General features: G+C 34.6%; 1 protein-coding gene across 1 annotated transcript in view; it reads right to left on the bottom strand.

Moving 5' to 3' along the window:
- Positions 1-9,112: 9,112 nt before the first annotated feature.
- Positions 9,113-24,100, bottom strand: part of LOC129789563 (ATP-binding cassette sub-family C member Sur) — a 31,240-nt gene continuing 16,252 nt past the window's right edge. Inside the window, exons 8-20 of the mRNA XM_055826431.1 lie at positions 22,655-22,760; positions 22,144-22,405; positions 20,924-21,061; positions 20,671-20,792; positions 20,450-20,546; positions 18,469-18,911; positions 17,397-17,664; positions 15,592-15,813; positions 15,299-15,456; positions 12,913-13,108; positions 11,405-11,642; positions 10,875-11,002; positions 9,113-10,285 (exon numbers count right to left, since the gene is read on the bottom strand). Coding sequence (XP_055682406.1) covers positions 9,647-10,285; positions 10,875-11,002; positions 11,405-11,642; positions 12,913-13,108; positions 15,299-15,456; positions 15,592-15,813; positions 17,397-17,664; positions 18,469-18,911; positions 20,450-20,546; positions 20,671-20,792; positions 20,924-21,061; positions 22,144-22,405; positions 22,655-22,760 — 3,017 coding nt within the window. The 3' untranslated portion in view covers positions 9,113-9,646. The remainder of the gene's footprint in view (positions 10,286-10,874; positions 11,003-11,404; positions 11,643-12,912; positions 13,109-15,298; positions 15,457-15,591; positions 15,814-17,396; positions 17,665-18,468; positions 18,912-20,449; positions 20,547-20,670; positions 20,793-20,923; positions 21,062-22,143; positions 22,406-22,654; positions 22,761-24,100) is intronic.

Here is a 24,100-nt window from a genome sequence, read left to right as displayed (position 1 = left end):
AAAAAATTCTTTTACTCTTCTTCGAATTCATTTCATTTTCCTGGAAATGCGTTTGAAGGAAATTCAGCTTTAAAGCGCTCAATTTGGTATCAAAATTAAATATAAATTTGAATTTAAATATTTAAATGTTAACCTAAATATTCTTCTTAACGCCTTGACAACTAAGGCGTAGGCGGAGACTCTTGAGCTAAAATTAGAAGGAAACTATGTATATAATTCCTCCCTATATAAAATGGAAATTATTTATAGGAATCATATGAATACGTGCTTGAATTTCGATCATCTTCACATTGCAAGAATTTCCCACCCACTAGCTAAGCTATATATAGTCAACTATGTATGTACAAAAAGCTCCAAATTCAAAGGCCCTCCTACCCTTAAAGTTTATTTGATTGCTAAGCCAGAGAATTTTTTTTATTACCTACATAGCGCTGCAGTTAACAAAATAATATCAAAAAAAAAAACTCCGCTTACAAAGTTTTCGTGAAAGAACTGCAAGATTATGTTTCGAGAGAAAAAAAAATCTTCATGCGGCTGTAAAAGTTTCTTCATTTTAATTAAATTCCCCCCACACAGCTGAATTCGGCAGAGGGCAGAAATGGTGAAAATTTCTCCGATTGAGCATTTTTTTTCCTCTTAAGCACCAGCCACAAGACAAACAGTATGCAAATAGAGTGGAAGTAAAAAGATTATGTGTGTTGGGAAGAAAAGTATTCATTACCACAAAGGTATGCGGCTATTTATTTGGCAATGGTTGGTGGTTTCCTTCGCACTTCACCACGCCACCATCATAATACATGGTTTATGGCCTCTCCATGCTCCCACGAAGACGACGGAGGGTTCGACTAGACGAAAATGTATTCTGATGATGTTGCTTTATTTACGAAAAATATATACGCAACACCACACAGATGATGGCAATTTTCCTTGGTTACGCACCAATAAAATATGACACCACCATCTGAACTTCTGGAATAGCTAAAATTTTTCCCAAACACGCATCCACCCCCTCAAGCCCAGCAGAAGAGGGGGAGAGAACTGGGTGAGCATTTAATCATCTCCTCCACTGTGTGTGCGTATGCGAATATGTGCCAATGGGGACTATATATACGCAACATACATTTTTGGGGGGTGGAACTGGTTGGGGGTGGTATTATTATGGGTGAGAAAAATTCATACTCGAATTTATTAGCTATATATTCGCGAAGGGAGGATAATAGGAGGAAACAAAAGCCATTTCTGAAACCCATACAGGCACTTCTCTCCCGGGAGAGAGTTTGCCGACACACACAAAATCCCACCCTTAAGTACATAATTAAATATTTTATTAACGATTTATTCAATTTATTCCACCATCCATTGCCGCATTAAGGGGCACGTTAGTCAATAATAACGCATGACAGTTGAGATAATTAAAGAGTACTCAATTTTTTTTTTCAAGTTCACATTTATATGTATTTTTACTACATTATAATGTGCAATTTATGAGTCACTAAAATTATAATTTATTGAATAGACTGAAAGAGAGATAAAGTTCCTGTAATTTTGAATACTTCGAAGGAATTTTTATGATTTTGATTTTAAAGTTAAAGTGGAGACGCCTGGTAGTCACCCGGCGCCTCCATTTTGCTCCAAAAAATAAAGAATTTTCTCTCTAAATTCTTTCAAAGAAAAGTCTTTTAGCTCTCTCCTAAATTTCAAGAATCCTTCAAAGGACCAAAAAAGAATATTTTTAGACAATTTTAAAAATTCCTTCTACTTCCGCCATGTCCCTCCCACGCATCCATCTAAATCTTTATTCAAGTCACATTTTGTCTACCTTATAACGTAATTTATAGCATAAGAAGTATGTATTTCCCTTCAGAGTTTCATAATTAAGTCGAGAAATGATTGTATTGTTTATTAAATTATATACCCCTGAATGACCAAGATAGGGTTAAATAGAATATTAGTTGGTGAGTGTTTGTGCCACTGTCTGTGAGAAAACCCTTCTGGATAATGAAATTATGCCTCCGGCATTGTCCAGCTAATTAGAAAACTACCCTCAAACCCCCCCCCCCCCCCCAAACAGACTGTTGCCGAAAATTTGTTGGAAACGATACAAGGAAGTTATCATCTACTGTGGGCGTACTACACCATAATAGTTTCAACCCACAAGAAGAATCTCCTTTTACCACACTAGGGGTAGTTCTTCAGTTATATCACATCATCAACTTTTTTCTCTGTCGAGTTTTCCGCAACAAAGTCAGCCTGAATGATTTTCATATATCAATTTCCCAGAGAGCAATAAAATTTCCCGCAAGAGTACGCAGATTCTGACATTGTTTCGGAATTAATTCAATTCGGGTGGGTGTAGTCAATCGCAAAATTCACTCTCTGACTAAGCTATTAAAATAATGCTTTATTGCATGACAAAATATCCAAAATATAGGGCTGAAATTGGAAGGGAAATCTCAATGCTAGCAATCAGCTTTATGGCATAAAATCTCTTGAGTAAGTACTAATCCAATTAGACAATTTAATTACTCACCCTGTAAATTAATTTGAAAGTGATATAAGAAGATTTTATTTAATCACAAATTCAATATTAGTTACTTCAATATTAAATTTTGCCCAACACCATTGATTGTGAGATATTGAACTTTCGCACTATAATACTGTGTTGGGAATTCATGAAATATTGAGGAGCTTTCTCGTTATGCTTAAATTAGTACGGATCATTAATGCTTCGTATATAGTTAGAGAGTCATTTGCAAATATGCAATAATGTAGGAAACTCACCTTTCTCATGCCGTTCAAACAGAATAATTAATTAAAATCAGGTGTATGAATTTTGCATACCCAATAGGGGAAGATTGTTTAAAATGAATCTTTTTTAGATTAACCTTTCAGGTCCGCTATCAATCTAGCGAGCTAATTGAATTAAAAATAATTTTTGTGGGTTCTTTTGAGCTCAAATAGGACATTTTTGGCAAAAAAAAATTAAACTCAATCGGTTTTTCGTTCTTCCTGATCCAGAGTGCCCTTGGGAATGTCCTTTTGTGGTCATATAATGATCAAGGATTGTAAAGACATAGTCTTTTACTAATTTGGACTCTATATTCATAAAATAACTGTACAAAATGAATAATTTTAAAAATCGAGTCTTTGGGTCAGCGTATGACCCAGTGGACCTGAAGAAAGTTAATTTATTTTTTGTTTCAAGTGTTTTGTGGAAAACTAAGTTTTCCCAGAGCTTTCGTCCCCGCTCAGATCCTTCATCAATGTAATGACTCAAAAAAGAGATAATTTGTAAACAAACTTAGATATTTTTCACGGATGAAAAACCCGGAAGAATATTTTTCTTTATAAATTTCAAAAGGAAAAAGCTTTAGAAAACTTTACGTTTCGGATTTATATACTGGGTGTTCAAAAATAAGCGCAAAACTTTTTTTTGGAATATCTTTCTTTGTGTTTGAGATACAGGAAATCCCATGGTAGATTTGTTTTCAGGAGACAAAAGGTAATTGTCCTGGTGTATTTTCAAAATGGCCGCCATCTTTTTTTTTCAAAATGGCGTTTTTCAGCCTCATATTTAGTATTGCTTAGGAGGTTTTTTTCACCCAATCGATTAATAATCCATTAAAACACATTTTTTGAGTCAGAGATGGTGAAAGAAACTGGCGGCCATCTTGGAAAATGTCAAAAAATGCTCAAAATCGATTTTCTGCGATATTTTCGCTTTCAGGGCAGCTAGAGAGCTGAAATTTGGATATGTTACACAGAATATCATTCTTAATAGGATGATAGTCTTAGACTCACTGATGGGTGAAAAAAACCTCCTAAGCAATACTAAATATGAGGCTGAAAAACGTCATTTTGAAAAAAAAGATGGCGGCCATTTTGAAAATACACCAGGACAATTACCTTTTGTCTCCTGAAAACAAATCTACCATGGGATTTCCTGTATTTCAAACACAAAAAAAGATATTCCAAAAAAAAGTTTTGCGCTTATTTTTGAACACCCAGTAATTCTCCCCTAATTATTTCTGCCAGAACTTTCTGTTCTCTCTGAGCCTTCCTCAATAGCTTTATAGATTTTTCATTAATTTTTTAAGCTTTATCTCATCTATTATAAAAATAAATTAAACCTAATTTAATTCGTTTAGTAGAAGCTCTAAACCTTCAAAGTTTTTTTTAACCAAATTCTAACAATTTATATCAATGAAAGAAATACAATTTCTGTATCAACTCATTATCTAACCTTTTAGTTTATTAATGGCAACCCAAAAGCAATGACGATTAATTAAGATACAATCACGCAGAAAAGAAACTAAAGGAGGGATCACAACTTCTATAATAGATTCAACACCATCCCATATCTGATATTGATAAATTGTTCGGTACTACAGAGAGCCCTTTATATTACGTGTTTGATTAATGAATATGGTACTCCACAGGAATCCCAATTGACAAGAAAATTTACTTGTAATTATCACCTCCCCCGAAACATTGAGCGATTTATCACCGCCACATATTCATTCGTAACACGTCGCTATTGCCGATTGTCCTTGCATATCAAGCTATGCATTTATATGCGCTATTTTACTTTAAAATGCTCCCCATTCTCAACTCATAAATCCTTTTCTTATATTTTTCTGCTGCTCTGCCTCATAAAAAGAAACTGAACGTTGGGAAAGGGCTTCAAGTAGCGAATAATCTCTATATATTTTATACTTTAATGGGCACAGCAAGGCGCGCAAGTTCATGAGGAGCTTGTGGGGTGTATCTCAAGGGGTGTTTAACTGGCCTATTTATGGCATAGAAATTGTTGGTAAAAGGAAAGACACTTTAAACCACAAAAAAACATTTTTAAAATAAAAAGAAATATGCAAAATAAATATTTAAAATTCAAAAATGTTTAAATCCAATCGCATTAAAGAGCATAACAAATCACCCTCATGCAGTTATGTATAATTATTCACCCCTTGGGGAGGATATTGAATTAAATAAAGCCATGCCATTGGCATAAATTTAAATAAAATGTCAACAGAAAAAAGAGACATCTTCCCCGACAGTTGTATGCAATTATGAAAATTGTCTACAATTGAATTATATTAAAATTATAATTCCCCCCACAATTGCTATGAAAATTGTATCCAAAATAAATATTATGTTGTACACTCTGCTGGTCCCTATCAATGTACCCAGAAAAAATATGCATATAGGCATCATCTCTATATATGTATATTTTGAAGCTTTGGAATTTTGTGATTATTATTCGGATGTTGTAAATTTTGTAACAACATAAAACGCTCCAAAGTCTATGCGTACAAAATACGGAGCAAAAGGGAGGAAAAGCATGTGGTATACGATGAGGCCTGTGGGGTGGAAGATTGAGCAAGAAAGGGTCTCGTCCTTAAATGGTATTGATTTCATATTACAATTCTAAATCGCTGCCATATATAAAGCAAGACAATCCACGATATTTGGGCAATGTGTTCTCTAACACACACCATTTGGCCCCGGAATAGCCCTTCGGAATAGTATTTTAACAATACTTTTAACAAGTTGGAGAATTTGCCTCTAAATGTTACAATTTACCCCACCCCCTCGTCCCACCTCACACCCTATGCTATACACTTTGTATTAGTAGGCAGTTTTGTGCCATGGAAAACACTCACAAAGTTATATTCAACTAAAAGTTGGGTGTACCAAAGCCAAGGGGATACTCTGTGTGAAGAAGAATTTCATCTCTCCACATGCTACACTTTAACCATTTGCTCTTTTCCTTCTCCTTTTCCTTTCACACAAAACGGCCTGGCCCCAAAGCTGAAAGTTTCCTTGCTTTTGCAATCAAGCAAATGGAAGTGGATGTGAATGTTGAAAACTTGAAGCAATCATCTGTGGTTTTGTATTTTAGTTTAGAAAGAGTTTTGAAATTTATATAATACAAGTTCAAGAGTATAATGAAAAATCAACAACATAACATGATGAATGATGATGTTAATTTAATTTTTTTCTCTCAAAAATATGTAGGTCAGAATATTTATTATTGATGCTTCGTTTTATTTTATTGGAATTATTGAATTGAAAAAAATAGCAAAATGATTTATTTCTTTTCAAAATCAAAATTTATTTGCTTTGAAATTGAATTAAAATAAAGCAAAACATCGCTGGAAATTGAAAAATCATAGCACGTTGTTGAAAATTATGACCAAAATGCTCTTGATTTATTCTCATCAAAAATTCCGGAGCAACTTTTTATAAAAAAAAGCTATTATTTTAACTTAAAGCTTTCAGATAAAAGTTTTCCTATTTTTCCGAAGCTTTCAGCTCTGTGTAAGCTTTCCAGATGAATCCTACAAACTTAAGAAGCCCACCTGGAAGCACAAGTATTTATTAAAAATGAAGAATTTAATAAAGAAACTTAGAAAAGCTTAAAGTGCTTTTTCATCAAATTTTTCACGATTTTCTTGAATTAAGGTTTTGCGGTAATTTGTTACAAAAAAAGCTCTTAGTTTAGGTAAAAGCTTTTACTTAAAAGTTTTAATATTTCTCTGAAGATTTCTCTCTGTGTAAGCTTTCAAAATTAATCTGTCAAGCTTAAGAAGCACAGAAATCATTAAAAATATAGAATTTAAAGAAGAAATTTTGAAAGCTCTAAATGTATTTTATAAGGATTTTCTGGACTTTTTCAGAATTAAAAAGTTCAAAATTTTCATCTTTAATTTTTAAAGAAAAGCAATTTTCTTTAATTCTTGAAATGATTTTAAAATCATCTAAGATCGTTATCTTCATTCAAGCTTTTCATTAATTTTTCATTAATTGTAAATTATAAAAAAAAATGTTTAAATAAATCAAAAAGTTTTGTAAAAACAATAATTTATTTCCGGGTTTTTCGTCGGCAGTTGAAAATTTCTTACCCAAAGAAACTCAGAATCTTCCCAGAGCTTTCGGCCCCGAGTGAGTGAAAAATATTTTCCATTGTAAAAATTTTCTTTAATAAAATGCGCCCCTCTCTATGCTAGCCACTGAAGAAGGCTCCGAGCGGGGCCGAAAGCTCTGGGAAGATTCTGAGTTTCTTTGGGTAAGAAATTTTCAACTGCCGACGAAAAACCCGGAAATAAATTATTGTCAACAACGTCGGAAAATTACATTGTTTTGTAAAAACAACCTTTTACAAGAAAACATCAAACAATTTCCATAAATATTCATAAAAACATAATTTTAACCATATTTCACATAATATCAACACTACTCAACATAACTAATATTTCTTCCGAGAAACTTTCCTTCTGTGCTTCCGTGAAAATCAACTTCTCCATGAACAACAAAAGCCCTACGCGGTGGTTTTATGGTTTCTTTCAATCCCTAAGTTTTCTATAACATAATATGGCGTATTATATAGTTTTTCTTCCTTCATCCCCCGTAATGCGTGTCGGAAATCCATTTTCATCGCTTTGGAAGAAGAGCAATTTAATTGTTCAGTGATTTGTTCCAATTTAAAGTGTTGCTTATGCCATGTGTTTTCAACCATCAACTAGAAAGTGCATTTAACCCATTTACCCCCGTTTTTGGTGTGATTCAATTTTCCTCAACCCAATCTAATTTACCCTTCAGCAACTCACAGCGATGTGCTTTAATTCAATTTATTAATGTTGATTGAATATCTCATGCTATTTTTGTTGTGAATTTACGCGGTGAAAAATTGAACAATTTTCCCATAAGGGCAGCACAGAACATTTAATAGGACTTCTCACATGCTATATATATAATTTTGCAATGCGAAATAATTAAATTCAAATTTATGTTTCACGACATTTATAAGCATCTCATCTGAATATGTATACGCAGCGCATAAATAACGTACCAGGATGGAGCGGTACATACACACATTTTGTCCTCGTTTATTGTATGATACTCTGGGGCTCTGGGGAGATGGTTAAAACCGTGAATTGTGACATTTTGAGATGTTAAACGACTACACTCACTCACAGCTTAAAGAATCAGCACGTCAAGAGCTCCCAAAATCTCAGCTTTCTTCACTGAAAAATATTCTTTTGATAAATTTAAAAAAGAAAACAAGAATTTTATGTAAACATTTTAAGGAAATGTTTTTTATCTCTCTGTAAAAGTTTTAGAACCATTTAAGAAGTTCTCGATGCTTTTTATGTCTTCATCAGGCCCTTTTTCGAATTATTAATTTAATAATTTTGTAGATTGAATAGAGAAGATTATCCACTCAATGGATGAAATTCATTAGTCAGGCAAACTTAATTTTTTTAAAGAATTAATTTTTCTTATTAAGTTTTCATAATATTTGTCAAGTTTCTTTAAGAAAAATTTAAGCTCAATAAAAATTTAAGATTTATAAGTTTTTTTTTTCAGTGAAAATTAAGATTTCTTCAGTCTGGCTCTATCGGGCTAAATGTACATTTATCTATGATTTATTCTGATTGCCTTCGGGCATCGAAATTCGCAAAAATCACGAAAAATATGTATTTATTTAAGTAGTCTTAAGTTTCGCTTAAGAAAACTTAAGAATCTTAAATTTTTCCTAAAAAATCTTAACTTTTTTTCTTAAGGAATCTTAACAAAACTTAAGAAAACTTTGTAAAACATAAGACATTCTTATTAGAACTTTAAAAATATCAAGAAAACTTTAACAATCCTCAGAGAACTTTAAGAATTTTAAGAAATTCTAAAGAAAACTTTAAGAACCCTCATAAAACTTTTAAAAACTTAATACGTTCTTAATAGAACTTAAAGAATCTTAAAAATTCCTAAAGAATCGTAAGAAAATCTGAAAAAAATTTTAAAATCCTAAGAAAACTCAAGTTTTTCTTAAAGAATCTTGAGTCTATCTTACTATAGTGAATTTTATCCAATGAAAAAGAATTCAAACACTTTTCCTTTAAACATCTAACCAACAGAAAACTTAAGATTTAAATATTCTAAAAATTACCTTTTTTTATAATAAAATTAACCGCAGAAAATACTCCCAGAAGATCATTGCAAAAAATATTTCCACACCATAACATTTTTCGCAGCTTGAAACTTTTGCACTTCCATTTGCTTTTCATCCCCACACTATGAATTTCTAAAAGCTTCATTGAAAAAACTTGAGATGTTTTTTTTTTTCGGGGAATCTCTTTATTTTATTAAATTCACTCCCGCCTCTTTGGCTTTTCTTTGCGAGAGGGTAATTTTGGGCACTGCGCCAATTTCCACAATTTACTGCACAACTAATTTGAATACGAAAGTTTCGCGATAAAATCTCAATTGAAATAATTCATCTCTTGTGGCACATCACTATGCCATATTGCTGGTGTGTTGTGATGAGTTGGTGAGGTTTTGTGAAGGGAAAAAAAATCGATTTTGCAGACAGAACTCCCATAAAAGTCTCATGGAGGAAATTTCTTTGATCCCGAGGATATGACTCTCCTTACCCTGTTTCAACCCCCATTGACACAGCATGTTTATTTTTACTCGGTAACCCATAATACGACGACGATGTGCGTTAATGCGGGCGGAATGGGGGGTGGGTGTGTGCGAGAAAAAAAAGAAGAGCGCAGCCCTTATAAATGAAGTCAAATGAAGTTATGGCACAAATCTGATTACTTCGTGTCGGCTGTAATGGGGGAGAGCAGTAGAGAAGATGAAATTATGTGCTTTCGTGATATGAGCTTTGGAGCATACTGGCGAATTTGCTTCCGCGCGTCTCCTTCAGCACCTTGGGGCATCCCTCCTCCACAACACGTCCCGCCTCGAGGACAATAACACGGTCATATGAAAGCAGGGTGCTGAGGCGATGACTTATCGTGATGATTGTGCGTCCCTTGAAGGCCTCATTGGCCGCCTGGAGGAGTGTGTGCTCCGTAAAGGGATCCAGTGAGCTCGTGGCCTCATCCAGGACCAGGCACACCGATCCCCGGAGGACAGCTCGTGCCAGGCAGAAGAGTTGCCGCTGGCCCACACTGAAATTCATCCCATTCTCCTCAACTTCACCATCCAACCCTGCGGGATTTGCCTGAATGAGCGCCTTTATCTGTGCCATCTCCAGACAATTCCAGCACTGAATGTCACTAAAGTGACCACGAGGATCCAGATTGTCGCGCACTGTCCCACGAAAGAGGACAACATCCTGCGTGATTATCGACAGTCGTGACCGCAACTCATCCACATGGATTTCCGCAATGCTAACATCGTCGATCAATATGCGCCCACTACTCATGGTGAGTGCCCCAAAAAGCGCCAACGCCAGCGATGACTTGCCACTTCCGCTACGACCACAGATACCAATCTGGCACAAACAGGGACATTGTTAAAATTTGCAAAAGGAAGCTCGAAATATGCTTCAAATGAATGAAAGCATGATGAGTACAAAACGCCAGCACAAAACTAACAATTCTACTGCACACATAGCCAATAAATGCGCCACAATAATTACAAATAAAATTGATGGGATGTGAATTTTATTGGGAATTGCTTTGGTTGTGCCATTCCTGCGGCTAAATTCGCATTTTTTTTCCTGGAATAAAAATATTAAACTCTATTTTATGAATTTTTTCCGCAATATCAATTTGTGATATAAATTGGTACAGCCAATTTCATTCCCATTACGAAGCTTTTCAATATATATTTCTAATGTTGATAAAAAAGGAATATTTTTTAATTAAATTCAAATAATTTTTCATGTAGAGCTTTTTTTATTTTAAAAAAATCTTTTTCATAAAGAATAAAGTTTGGCCAAGCTTTTTGGCCTAAAGGTAAAATAAATTTTGAACGGCAATTCTCAGAATTTTATATATAGCGAAGAAAGCTCAAAAAGCTCGCATGCGCGCCTATGGAATTTCATACATAGCACAGGACAAATTGTAATTGAAACTTACCCTTTGACCAGCAGGAATCTTGAGCGACAAATTCATGATGATATCTTGCTCCTGACTTCCATATCGGCAGGAAACATTCTCAAAGACAATGTCTCCTCGCTGGGGCCATGATATTGGGACGGGCTTATCTGTACGATGAAAGGACCAAATCATTAAATGGCCAAAAATATTAATAATAATAATGGAGCGATTACATCGTATAGAAGAAGCGAACAACGAAAGCGAATGCCCCCATTTATTGAAGAAGAATCTACTTTGAGCGTGTCTCCTCATATTGAGCATAGCCAGCATAGCACAAAAAAGAAAAAAAAAAAAGGAGAAGAAAAGAGTTAGATGGAATTTTCTTTTGCTTCCTGGCATGGTATGAAATATTGAAAGAATTGAAAATATTGAAAATGGCATTGATGCGGAAAAGAAGGACAGTGTTCAGCGGGAAAGAATGACAACGATATTGATGTGAGGGCATGCAGAGACATGGCAGGAAAGTAGTGTTGCACATTTTGAAATCGCATAAATATGCAATAACTTACAAACATCTGTACATTCGGGACTTCCGTTTTTAATGTAATATTCAATGCGTTCAACAGCACCAACATACATTTCCATGTCCGCCAGTAGCTTCACCACCCAATTCAGATAGATCGGCACCAGGAGGGTGTAGTTAATGGCCAATCCAACCATCGACGGAAGCGTTGTTTCCGCGTAAATGTGCGCCGTCAACAATGCGGTTATGATGGCGAGAAAGACAATAATTCCGCCCAAATAGTCCTAAAAAAAATTAATAATATACCCCTCATGAGAGACCCGCTTTTGCCTTTGACCCACACCGCGTGGACGTTTGAGGGTTGATGGGGTAGAGAGTGGTTCATGCGATGGGGTCACAGATTTTGCACCGATAGAGCTGTGTGGTGGACAAAAGGGTCCACGACAACTCGCGCAAGGTGTCATAGCAATTACATCGTGCAGCTGAATTTTTATTTTTAAATAAAAAGTCCTATAGCCGACCAAGAAGCCCTTAAATTCGTTTGTTTGCTTGAAATCTTGAAATTTCAGTAGGAGAACGTGACCCCATTCGGACCTCTTAGGCCTATTTCAACCCGCTAATACTTAAAACTGATAAAACTTTTAATTTAAAAAGTTATGGGAGTTAAAAGAGCATTAAATGGGCTTATAAATGGTACCAAATTTAAGAATATTGCTTTTTATTCTATACAATTTTTTTCTCATTCTGCGCGGACCTTTGGAGGTCCGAATTAGGCCATGTCCCCCTACAAATTTCAAAGATTTCAAGGATTCGTTTGGTCGCTGAATAAAGCCAATTTTTTTAAGACTTTTTTGCATAAACTATGCTAAAAATGCATAAAATACACACATTCATGCTTCAATCAGTGATTTTCAATGATTTTTAAGATTAAAGATCTTTGATTGAAGCACGGACGATTTTTAAGGAAAATAAGTTAAGATGGGGGCGTGTTTATGGTGATTTTTAAAGCAAATCTTTCTTCGATTGATCCCAAAAGAAAATAGAAAGTTTAATAAATTGTTCTTCATTCTTTTTCCTCATTCTCAACAGAGAATAAATCTCTGCTTGTATTTCAAATAATTGTCAAGAAAACCTCAAAATGAATAACCTCCTTTCTAACATTGATTGCATTGATTATACAGAAATTGACAATTTTTACTTAAAATCTTCAATTTTTCACCTCATTTACCTCATTTTCTAAACGTCTTACTGAAAATCTCACAACTTATTGACCACAAAAATATAAAAATCAACGGAAAACCAATAACAAAAATTACTTTGTCGCACAGTGTTCCCTCACTGGACTATTTCCGTCTTTCTGCCCCGACACTTTCAATATGCGAAAGGTCCCCCATTGTTGGGACTTTTCATTAATGGAAATCCCCATGTGCAAAGTCCACCCACCCCCGGCCGCCCGCCCCCCTCACACAGTTTATATGCATACATAGAGAACATAGAGATAGCGCCGGGAGAGGTGTCAAAATGACTCTCTGGGTGCAAAATGGAAACACTTACCAGAGCAATTCCCAACCAGCGATTGCTCGTGTTTAAAATTACAAATGCCACATTGTTGGCCTCCATGCGCCTGAAGAGAATCTCCATGAAACGAGCTTCCTGATTGTATGCCCGAATTGTTGCAACGCCCTGAATTGTTTCCGTGAAGTGGGACAATATTGGTGAACTCATGATGTTTTCAATCCGCTGAAGTTCCCTGTGGTGGATGTAGAATTAAATTGTCATGGAGAAATTGTATGTATTTAATCAACTGCACCACTATGGAATGTTAATTGTTTTGTACAAAATCAACCCTCACATACTACATAACATATTCTGGGGAGGGGGAATCAGAAAGTTTTCATATTTAGCTGCCGTGACTAGCACAGATAAAACTTACTTCGAAATGCAATGAAGCTGTTGGCACAGAATGTATGTTGAATTTTAATCCACTTTTACTTTTAATCCACCCCCAAACTCAATTTTTTCCCCATGCGCACGTTTTTCACCCCACAGAAGCATGAAAAGGCTTTCTACAGCGGAAAGCTTTCGCTCTTTTTTTTTCTGTCTACAAACTATGAGCTTAATGAATAATTTTCTTTGGAATTTTCGGGGTATTGGATTTAGAAAGCTCTTAATTATTTCAAATTAACACGAAAGGGATGCTTCAAGAGATTCTCTAGAGTGTAAAGAGCATCACGGAAATATAAGTTTATGATTGCTTGGCGAAAGTTGAGCTAAAGTATGATTTTTGATACAAAATGTTGAAAAGTTGGAAATATTTGAAGCTTTATAAGAAATTTTTGTGAAAGCTTATTATCTCATAAAATTATTTTCTGACAATCATTGTGAAGCTTTTCGCAAGAAATTCAAACGTTAATTTATGTTGTATAAATTAAATTAAATATTTAAAAATAAAGAAAATAAAATTTTGAGACCTACAAATAAATCAGTTAATTGAAAACTAGAGAAAAGCTTTCAATAAAGCTCAATTCCGTGGAAAATCTTTTATTTTTATGAAAAAAAAATTCAGGAAAATAATCATAGAAAGAATTTTTAAGAAAATTGTTTTAGCACCATTGCAATTTTAATTAAAAAAATATTCTTGGATTTTTTTCTAAAAAATAATTTCCTTTTATAATGAAAAGTTACCTTTTTATACTTTGAATTTTAAATTATTCAATCAAAAATTATTTAGAAAAGAAATTTCTATTGATTTTATATAAATATATTATTTTCCAAAATTATTCTCGATAATATAATTGCAGACCTGAGGAAGATGCAATACGTCTTCGAAACGTAATGCTTATTAAAAGAGAAAAATATCTCAAAGTGAAATCCTGTGTTTAACAGCCTCAACATAAAAAAATAACTGAATTATAATTTTTAATAAAATAAATAATTCAGAGAAAAAGAGCTTTGGGCTCGCCGGAAATGACGTAGATCAAGAAAAATTGTATCTAAAGAAACACAAAGATTTTTCAAGCTTTCGGCCTTCTTCAGGTGGTCTAGAGAGATTTTATTGAACAAGGGTAAATTTTAAGCTACATTTGATGAGACAAAATTATAAAATAAAAAAAAATTTGTCTTGGAATTAATTGAAAAAAGCTCAATTTTCTAAATCATTTTAGATAACATCCTAAACATTTTTAATGTTAAGTTCATAAAAGGGATAAAAGGGAAAAAGCCATGTGTGGTTATCCTGAAAATCCCTTCATTAAGTCATTTATGGGGGAATTGGGGTGGGTGGGAAAACTTCCTCGCAAAGCTGACACCGTGGAAGATAAACTGAGAAGGTGTTGTTGCAAAAGTAGGACAAAGTTTTTTTCTTACAAATGTAAGTACTTCCTGGGAAAATACCCACGGGGGCTTTTGTGTCTCATTTCACCGAGGAATCACAGCACTTAAGGAAGAACACAATGCTAAACTTCTCATCTAAATATAGCAATGAGATTGTCGCGCAACCACCCCCGCGTGGAGAGAGATTACAATTCAAAATCTTCTATATTGGTGTCATGATTTCTAATTAAAAAGCAATATTAGGTGGAGACGCGTGTGCGGGAAATCCATTTCAGTAAGTTTTAATTAGTTAATGTACCCCGGAATATGTTTCATTATATTTCACGAGATAGCTCAATGAAATGGAAACACGTTGCGGGGGCGGGAGGAGGTGTAATGGGTGGAATTTTTGAAGTGTAAAAGGATACTCAATCATGCATGATTTTATCATTTAGAGAGGAAGCTATTCAGTGTATATGAGCCAAAGGTATGATCTTTGTGCTTTCTTGATTCTATCGTGGCAAAGTTAGAACTATAAGGGGTTGATATGGGTTTTAGGGGGGGAGTTTAAAGTAAACCCTTTTGCGCTGTGAGGGGTAGGGCGAAGAGAAAGTCATATTACGTATACCTGGATGAACTCCTGTAGAAATGTTGAAGTCCGTAGTAAATGGCACAAATTGGGAGTGAGAGCAGAAGGAACCAAGGAGAGATAGAGGAATTAATTAATATTGAGCACAGACACAGCAGGAGGAATTGCAAGAGACGCTGACTTGTTGGGGCAATTTTCTGCAAAACAAAAAAATCAGTGAGAAATATTTAAAGTTATTTTCCCTTATTGCAAAATTCCCTAAAGAAAAAAAAGCATCTCAATGGCAAAAGGAGTAAAAGCTCAAAGCATGTTAAGGTGATGGTGATTGTAACCTTATCAATTATGGCCATGTCATTGCTGAATCGATTCATGATTCGACCCAATGGAGTCGTCTGGAAGAATCGAAGGGAATTCCCAAGAATGGAATCAAGTAGTTTCGTATGGATTTTACGACGTGCTCGAAGTCCAGCATATTGGCCAATTGGAGTTGAGAGCATTGATAGCAGGACACATACACCCGATAGGATGGCGTACACGCTGAAGTAATGCATAGACTGTTTTGGAGAAGAGGAAGAATAAGACATATTATTTTATTATTGAACTCATCGTATGGTTAACCTTAATGTTCTAACTCCTAAATGATCGTACCCTATCTTCTTGCTCTCAAAAAAAATCATACAAAATTGAAGGCATTTTATATAAGCCACGTCAGCAGCGATTAAATACACCAACCCTTGATTCCCTTTACTGGGGCTTCAGATTAAAATCTTATCTAATTACCCTTTCGCCGAAAGAGCTCAATAGAGCATCCCCTTAATTGGTCTCCTGAATACCTCCTCATAAAAGCACCTTTTCACGGTAAATTGATTAACATCCATCCCTTGCACCTGGAACCATATATAGGATGAAGTGCGAACTTTTGCGACAATGCGCGACTGTATTAGGGGAAACTGGGGTAAAATGGTGAATTGTTGGGAGATAATTTTTCCTGATTTCCCTGAAAATATTTGAGTTTTCTCATGACGACTATTTTATAGGAAATTTTCCGGGCTACAACTTTGTCTCAGACGATTTCTTTCTATCTCATCTGGAAAATGCATTTTCAGCCCATTTTCCAACCCCTTGACTTTCACCATTTTGCCCCAATCCTGGGGTAAAATGGTGAATTACGGTTTTTTGTTCGCTAAACTTAATTTAATGAAATTATTTAAGCAAGGTACTATAATTTCTATTGAAAATGAGAGATTTGTGTACCAATTAGAACTTTTTTTTAATAAGAAAAAAATACAAAAAATAAAAATAACGTTAAATTTAAGAAATTGCTTTTTTTTAGTTTATAAAAATTAGTAATAGTGAGTGATTAAACATCCTAAATTGTATGTAATAGTTATACTGATCAAGGAATGTTTTTTTTTTAATTTAAAAAGTTATTTTAAAAAACACCAAATTCACCATTTTGCCCCAAGGAGTACTTTTTGCTATCAGTGTTCTACGGGAAAACTCGGATTTTTTTTTGTTGGAAAATTCAGATTAAATTCTTGTTTAGCAATAGTTACTCTATCTAAAAATGCATTTGGATAAAAAAAAATTGCAGAGAATTTCGCCAAAACTTAATTTGTAGTTGAAAGGTCAGAAACTTTGACGTTCGAAAAATTTGTTTTTCAAATAAAAGCCAAAATATTGGATCAATTATTATGAAACTTTCTAGGCTTAGGCATGGGTATAAAATGCAACTACTTTTTTGAGATATAAATTTTATTTTTTTTCCGATTCACTATTTTACCCCAGTTACCCCTACGTGGGGGGCACAAGGAGAATGTTTTCAAAGTACAAGGAAATACTACAAGCGCGACAAGACACTCCTGCCACACACCCATTGTGCATAATTTTGTACATCGCACCGTGAGACTTTTATGCTGTGTGAAACTTTCTTTCTCTCCATGACAATCTTCCTTTGCACCAGAGAAAGCTTTTTTTGCTCCCATGGCGACAAAAGCTCGCACTGTTAAAATATTCTATCAAACACAAAGTTAATATTATAGAAGAGGATCTCCTGGGGATACATTAAACTCTAGTTTAGCTATGTACCTGTGCACAATCTATCTGACCATCTGTGTGACAATATATTCTCACTTACATCTGCTTGCTCAGCTTGACTTCCGTTCCCATCGATAGTGTTAGTCCACGATTGGAGCCAAACATCCGTGATGACCCGTAGAGTTTGCCATGAGAGTGCAATTAGACAAAAGAGCACCACAACACCCAAACCACAGTCCTTGAGGTAGAGCCAGTAGATTCGCAACGGAATTTCCCCATACTTCCGCTCTTCCTCGTAGTTTGGCATATTTGCCGTGCTTTCCGCACAATCAACAGCCATTTCTGCTTCCTCCTCTTCCTCAATGCTTCTGTTTTTGAGAAAACAAAAACCACAATGATGGGAAAATAGCTCTATAACTGAATTTCCCCTTCAAACATTTTCCCCCTGTTTGCACGGTGGAATTGAAAAGGGTCAAGATTGCGAGCAAATTGTGAAAGCTCTCGTTGAATCAGTGAGCTTTTATTGAACTATCTGCAAAGAGTTTTCTAATCATTTTCTTGTGGGGGAAAGTGTGAAAAATTCAATTTAAAATTAGAAAATTGTGTTAATTTTTTTTCATTATTTATGCTTTAACCAAGTTTGCAATTTTGCTCTTGAATTAAAGCTTTTGAAGCTTATATTCAAAGCTTAAAGTTTATCTGTTTTTAAAATAATATTTCATTAAAATTAACGAGAAATTCAACTAATAAATCATTTTAAGGATAATTAATTTAATTTTTTGAATTTTAAAACTATTAAAACACCACTCTCTTCAAGGGCACTTAATCTGTCTTGTTTTCTCACCGAAATTTGTATGACTTGAGCTGAAAAGATGATATAATACCACAATCCCATGTTACATGGGAATCCTACAAGTTGCCATTGGTCTTCCCCCCCACAAAAGGAACAAAATGCACTTTGTGAGAAAACTTTCAGGCAAACCCTACTGCGGAAGGGATGCACTGTAAGCTATCCCCCAGAGGAGAAAACTTTTCTACAAGAAGTTATGATGGAGGGATGGGGGAGTTAAGAGAGCACCCATGAGATAATTTACAATCAACGAGAATTCAATGTGTCCCAAAGACTCCAACAATTCCCTCTGTCTTTCATGCCCCCCCCCCCCCGCACTTACTGTATTGAGTTGGAGGCACTCGCCTTTCGACAGTGTCTACTTAATGAATGATTTCCCATGTGCGGTGTGAGTTCCTCTTCCGGTGTGGCAGGCATTACATTCTGATGACGACGCGAGGACAATCGTCTGAGGAAGTTGTAGAATCCCAAATTTGATGTACTACCACATTCATCATCTTCCGCAATGCGCGAATCCTCAGTCTGTAGGCGCGTCGGTGAGGAAATATTCCTACTCACGGGATTGCGGGATTTGTTCGGTTCACACTGGAGTGATTTTATCCGTAGCATTCCATTGCGTTCTCTGCTCATCCACCTGCTGGGACGTCGACGGATGTGTACCTCCTCGCCGTAGCATTCATCAATTGGCAGAGGAATGTCGTGGGCCAGAAGGCGGGAACCATAAATGCTTGAGCGCGATTTAGATGGCAAGTAGGATGATTTGCGCTAAATGGCAAGGAGAAAAGACCATGTGAGCGAGAGGAAAACCTCAATTGCTATTTATCTACATACAATGCTATGTATGTATGTATAAGGGTTTCACCGTACAGGTAGCACATATGCTTTAATTAAAGGTTTTTGCAAACACCGAGAAGATGTTCTCAAATATTGGGTGGTACAAATTAACACGGCCTCTAAATTAAACCCCAAGTTACATGTACCTATATATGTGTATGATAAAGTCTTACTAAATTATATATTGTACATTATGTATGTAGTCTGTTTCTTGGTAATTTTTTAACGGAAAATGCAATTTTATTTTTTATCCGTTAAGTCGTTTATCCGTTTCGATTATGAAAAAAGTTATATTTTTAATCGTCCATTAATTAAATCATTGATTCTCTAATCGTGATTTATTTATCCTTTAATTCATCTTACGACTATTAAACTATTTCTGCTGCGTTTTTTGCCTTAAACGAATTCGTTAAATAGGTAGCCATTTAATAAAACAAATTCGTTGATAATAAATGGACAAATTTATCCATTCGTTTATTTCGTTGTAAGCTCGTTTAGTCGTTAAACAGTTTATTCGTTTAGAGCTTTATCCGTTTAATGGTTTTACGGCCGTTAAACTTTTTGTTTTTTCTCTTATTTTACTGTCGACAAATCCGTTTAATCATTACGCGTTATCATTAATTTTCGTTTATTTAATAAATTAATTCTTTAGCACTAAATTAACCAATTTTAATAATAATAATTTATTTCACCCTTTTACAGACTAGTGTTTTAGGGTTAACCAATTTTATATTTATTATTTTCGCTTGGTTTTAAGCTGGTATAAATGTTAAACTGAAAATTATTTAATTTATTTTTTCGTTATCTCGTTTAAATGACAATTCTGCGGTCATTTTCCTTTAACCGTTAATAATTTTACATATATAGTCGTTAATGATTTTAAAGTATTCTTTTAAATCTTCTTTATTTTTCTTCATTTCTTTTATCTTTAAATCCTATCTATTCGTAATCTCGTCTATGTTAAATCGTTATTAATTTACTTACCAACTTATAACAACATAATTTTTCGCGGCTCAATTTAATTTTTCCAAGAAAAACCTTTTTTTCCATAAAGTAAAAATTTATAAGAAAAAAATAGAACATTGCGTAAAAAAAGAGAAAAGAAATGTGAATGAATGGGAAACCTCAATGGAATGGTTGGCAAGTAAAAAATAAAATTCCCAGAGTCATACTTTAAAAAAAAAAGTTGAATCTTTGCAAAGAAAACCCGCACAAAAAAAGAGAAATTTGTATAAAAGTTAAATTATATAGTGGTTTGGGTTTTCTCAATAACTTTTGCTGTCTATGAGCTTTTTTTTGCTACACCCTTTTTTTTGTACAGAGCTCCCCTCTGCAAAATGCTAAAGTTTCTTTACCCCATCAACCACAAAAAAACCCTTTTTTTGCCATTTCCCTTCCGCATGCTCTCTTGTTTTCAACAAGGGGAACCCTAACGTGTGAATTGCTGCAAAAATACATAATTATCTCACCGTGGTTACTTCCCCATCGTCCGGATTCACTTTCTGCAATCCCAGTTTGGCAACATTTTTAAAAAGCTTCCAGCGTTCCCTTGCAGTTCGACCGGAGCTTTTAGTACAGAGGGGGAGTGGAAAAAATTAATTTAATTAATTTTCAAGGGTTTATGTCGACTTAAATGAGGATGTTCTTTTTTTTCGTGTTAAATAAAATAAATTGCAATGTGTTCTCACACCTTGCTGCTCGTTCCTGTGCAATCCACGACTTTTGCCACTCTCCATACAATTCCACATCCTTCTCCATAATCTCCGATAGCGTGCCAGCAATGCGTATTCCGTGATTTTCCATGGCAATTATCTATATAGAATGAAAATTAAATTATATCATTCATGTGTGAATGTGGTGCCACACACACATATCTGCGGGAGCAACTCATAAAGCTCCCAAGTGCGGCACTTTTGGGCGGAAAATCGATTCGAAAAGCTCACCATATCAGCAGTACGAATCAACTGGAGATTCTGCGTAACTAGAATAGTTGTTCGTTTATGACGAATGAGCATTTTCTTGATGCCATTCTCGAAAACGAATTTCGTTACTTCATGGTCCAATGCCGAGAACGGATCATCCTATGAGATAATAAATTAGAACTCTTAATGCGGAAGCATCTTGCCAGGCAATCACCCCGCACGCAGCAAGCTTTATCCTCTCATTGGGGTGGTGTAGAGGAATTATATGTGTACGAGAGTGAAAGTTTTTTCCCGAGAAATAAAGCCCAAACTCCCAAGTTAACCCCTTGCTGTTCTGTGGCAGAAAATATTTGTGCTGAAGGGTGATATGATGAGGATTTAGATTTCTAGGTCACAACATTATAATTTCATGACAGAATTCGGTATAGATTATTCTGGAAAAATTACTTGAATATATTGTTTTGTAATTTTTCCCTTATTTTCATAACAATTTTCATGCTTTTTTGGATCTTGCCAAAATATTCTGAAAGGTTTTATGCATGAAAAAAATCCATAGAAGTTTTTGAAAAGTTATTATTTTCACATAATTTCATTTTATTTAAAGAGTTTCTGCTTCCAGCGACGCTTTGATTTATTTTTTTGGAATTATGTTTCTTCTTTTCCTCCTCAAAGTCCTTAAACTTCTTCTTTAATAATTTCAAAATTTTAACAAAGTAATTTAAATGTAATTTTCACATCAGAGCGATCAAAATTTCATTGAAAGAACAATAAAAAGTTATTAATGTTGTTACATAAATTACCTCAATAGAAACTTTGCATGATAAAATTAATAAACTTTCCACCAATTCTCATAGTTTTCTTAATAAAATTCTAACTCCTGTTCTAAACAGACTTTATTTCTATGAAATTCCTAATAGGTAATTTCAAAAACAATTTGAAAATTATTAAATTTACAAACTTCCTCCCAACGACAACTTAATGACGAGACTACCAGGCAATTCATGAAATATTTTACTTTCATCTCCCAGCATTAAATGCAAAAGCTTTGAAGCTTCTGGGCTCTACCACCGAAATGTAACCAAAAAGCTTTGACTTAATCTTCTGGGAAATGAACTAAAATACATATACACGGGAAAAGGAAGTATATATTCAATTACGAAGAGTCCTTGATTTGCTTATGGGATAAACAAATAGCCCGTAGTGGGATATAGAATGAATTGCTTACCCGTGGAAATCCTTACCATTATGATAACATTTGCAGATGAATAGAGAGCTCGAGCAATTGCAATACGTTGCCTCTGTCCGCCAGACAAATTAATTCCTTGCTCACCAATTATGGTTGAATCTTGTTCCGGCATCAATTCAATGTCCGGTTTGAGGGCACACGCTTCCACAACTTTGTCGTACCTCTTTGGCCGGAAGGATTCACCGAAGAGGATGTTATCCCTAATGGAGGTGTTGAGAACCCACGAAGTCTGAGACACATATGCCACAGTTGCAAATCTACCATATATAGGGAAAATATTACCTATACTACATAATCTATAGAAAAGCTTTTCGAGAAAATTATACATCGAGAGGGAGCTTTTGTGGGGCGGGTGGATGAATTTTGTAATCACGTGAAATCAAGAGGCATGCAAAAGGTATATAAATTCAACGAAGATCCCCACAAAAGAAAAAGGTAATAATATTGAGAAAATATTCCTATACGTGCGAAAATATACTTAATTAGAATTTTAATGCTTCATTCACCTGTTCCACACGAGTGATCCGGAAATTAGGTGAATTTCACGAAGGAGCGCGGCCAAGAGGGATGATTTGCCACTTCCACTGGGACCAACCACCATTACGAGGGTGCCTGTGCTCCAAGATAGGTATTTACATTTTAATAAATTTTCACACCGTATTTGTGTGAAAAAAATTAATTCGATGGGAAACAACCAACCAATAGCCCCGGATAATTCCAACAACATACATGGAAAAACACAAAATTTACCTGGAAACTTGTTAATAATCAGGAGAACTAGAGTTCCTAGAGTTGGTGCGGTTAAACAACAAATCCAGATGAAAATAATTAGCAATAAAATACCTCCAAAACATGCATTATTTGTTTAATTTCTTCTGCAAATGATGAAGGTAAATTAATAATTTTTTTTTTCAAGTAAATACCGTCATAGAGGGTAAAAAGGAAATTTTAATTATAAAAGGGTAGCCAGAAAATCAATTCAAGGGGGTATTCAAATACAGGAAGAGGTCAAAAGACATTTAAATGGATTTAGAAGATTGATTATGGACTTAAGACGAGTAAAAGTTTCTGTACGAAAATGACCAGATTTTGACAATTAGTTGATGCAGCTCTCTTGTTTGACTTTATTTTTCTAACGTTTCGTATATTTTTTTTAATTCTTTTTTATTGTTTAACATTTTTTAAGTTTGATTTTTCTGATCATTTGTAGTCCATTTTCTATCGCTTGACATTTCTTTGTTAACGTTTGACGTTTAGTTTCAGCAGTTTTACATCTTTTCTAATATTCAACTTTTATAAAATCTGACATTCCTCTTCGAAGTTTGACGTTAATTTTACGAACGTTTAACATTTTTTTTTAAATTGGCTTTTATTTTTAACGTATATTTTTTCTTTAAAAGTGCTTGACATTTCTTTTATGACTTTTGTTGTTTTGACATTTGATGTTTCTTCTCTAACTTCTGACATTCACTCTAACGTAAGACTTTTTTTCTGAGTCTGAAAAATCCTCCTTTTGAAATTCTTTATTCTTCTCAAACCTTTATTTAAAATCTTAAGAATAATAATAAAAAATAACGAAAAAAGATAATAACTCAAATTAACATTTACCCCTTTTGACGGTATTTTGTTGATCAAACTTCATGGCGGTTTGGCTCAAAATATCTTGCAAGTAAAACACAAAATTTCTTTGCATAGAAACATCACCTTCGTAGCACCCTCTACCCCCTCCCAAACCCGTTAGAATGGCAAATGAACTAAAATTGAAAACACTCTCGTTAATTTAATTAATGAGCATCGTTGGAAAATCCCAGGAAATTTAATTTATGTACAAGATGAACCGCTGTCGAGTGAAATACTTCGCAAAACCTAAAGAATAATCCGTATTAATGGGGAACAATGCGAAGAGGGTGCTGCTACCCCGACTTTCACCACCAATGAATATTTAAATACTT

The sequence above is a fragment of the Lutzomyia longipalpis genome, chromosome 2, assembly GCF_024334085.1.
Source record: "Lutzomyia longipalpis isolate SR_M1_2022 chromosome 2, ASM2433408v1".
Lineage (NCBI taxonomy): Eukaryota > Metazoa > Arthropoda > Insecta > Diptera > Psychodidae > Lutzomyia > Lutzomyia longipalpis.
Note: the sequence above shows the minus strand (reverse complement) of the source record. Positions and strands in the feature narration are given on the sequence as shown.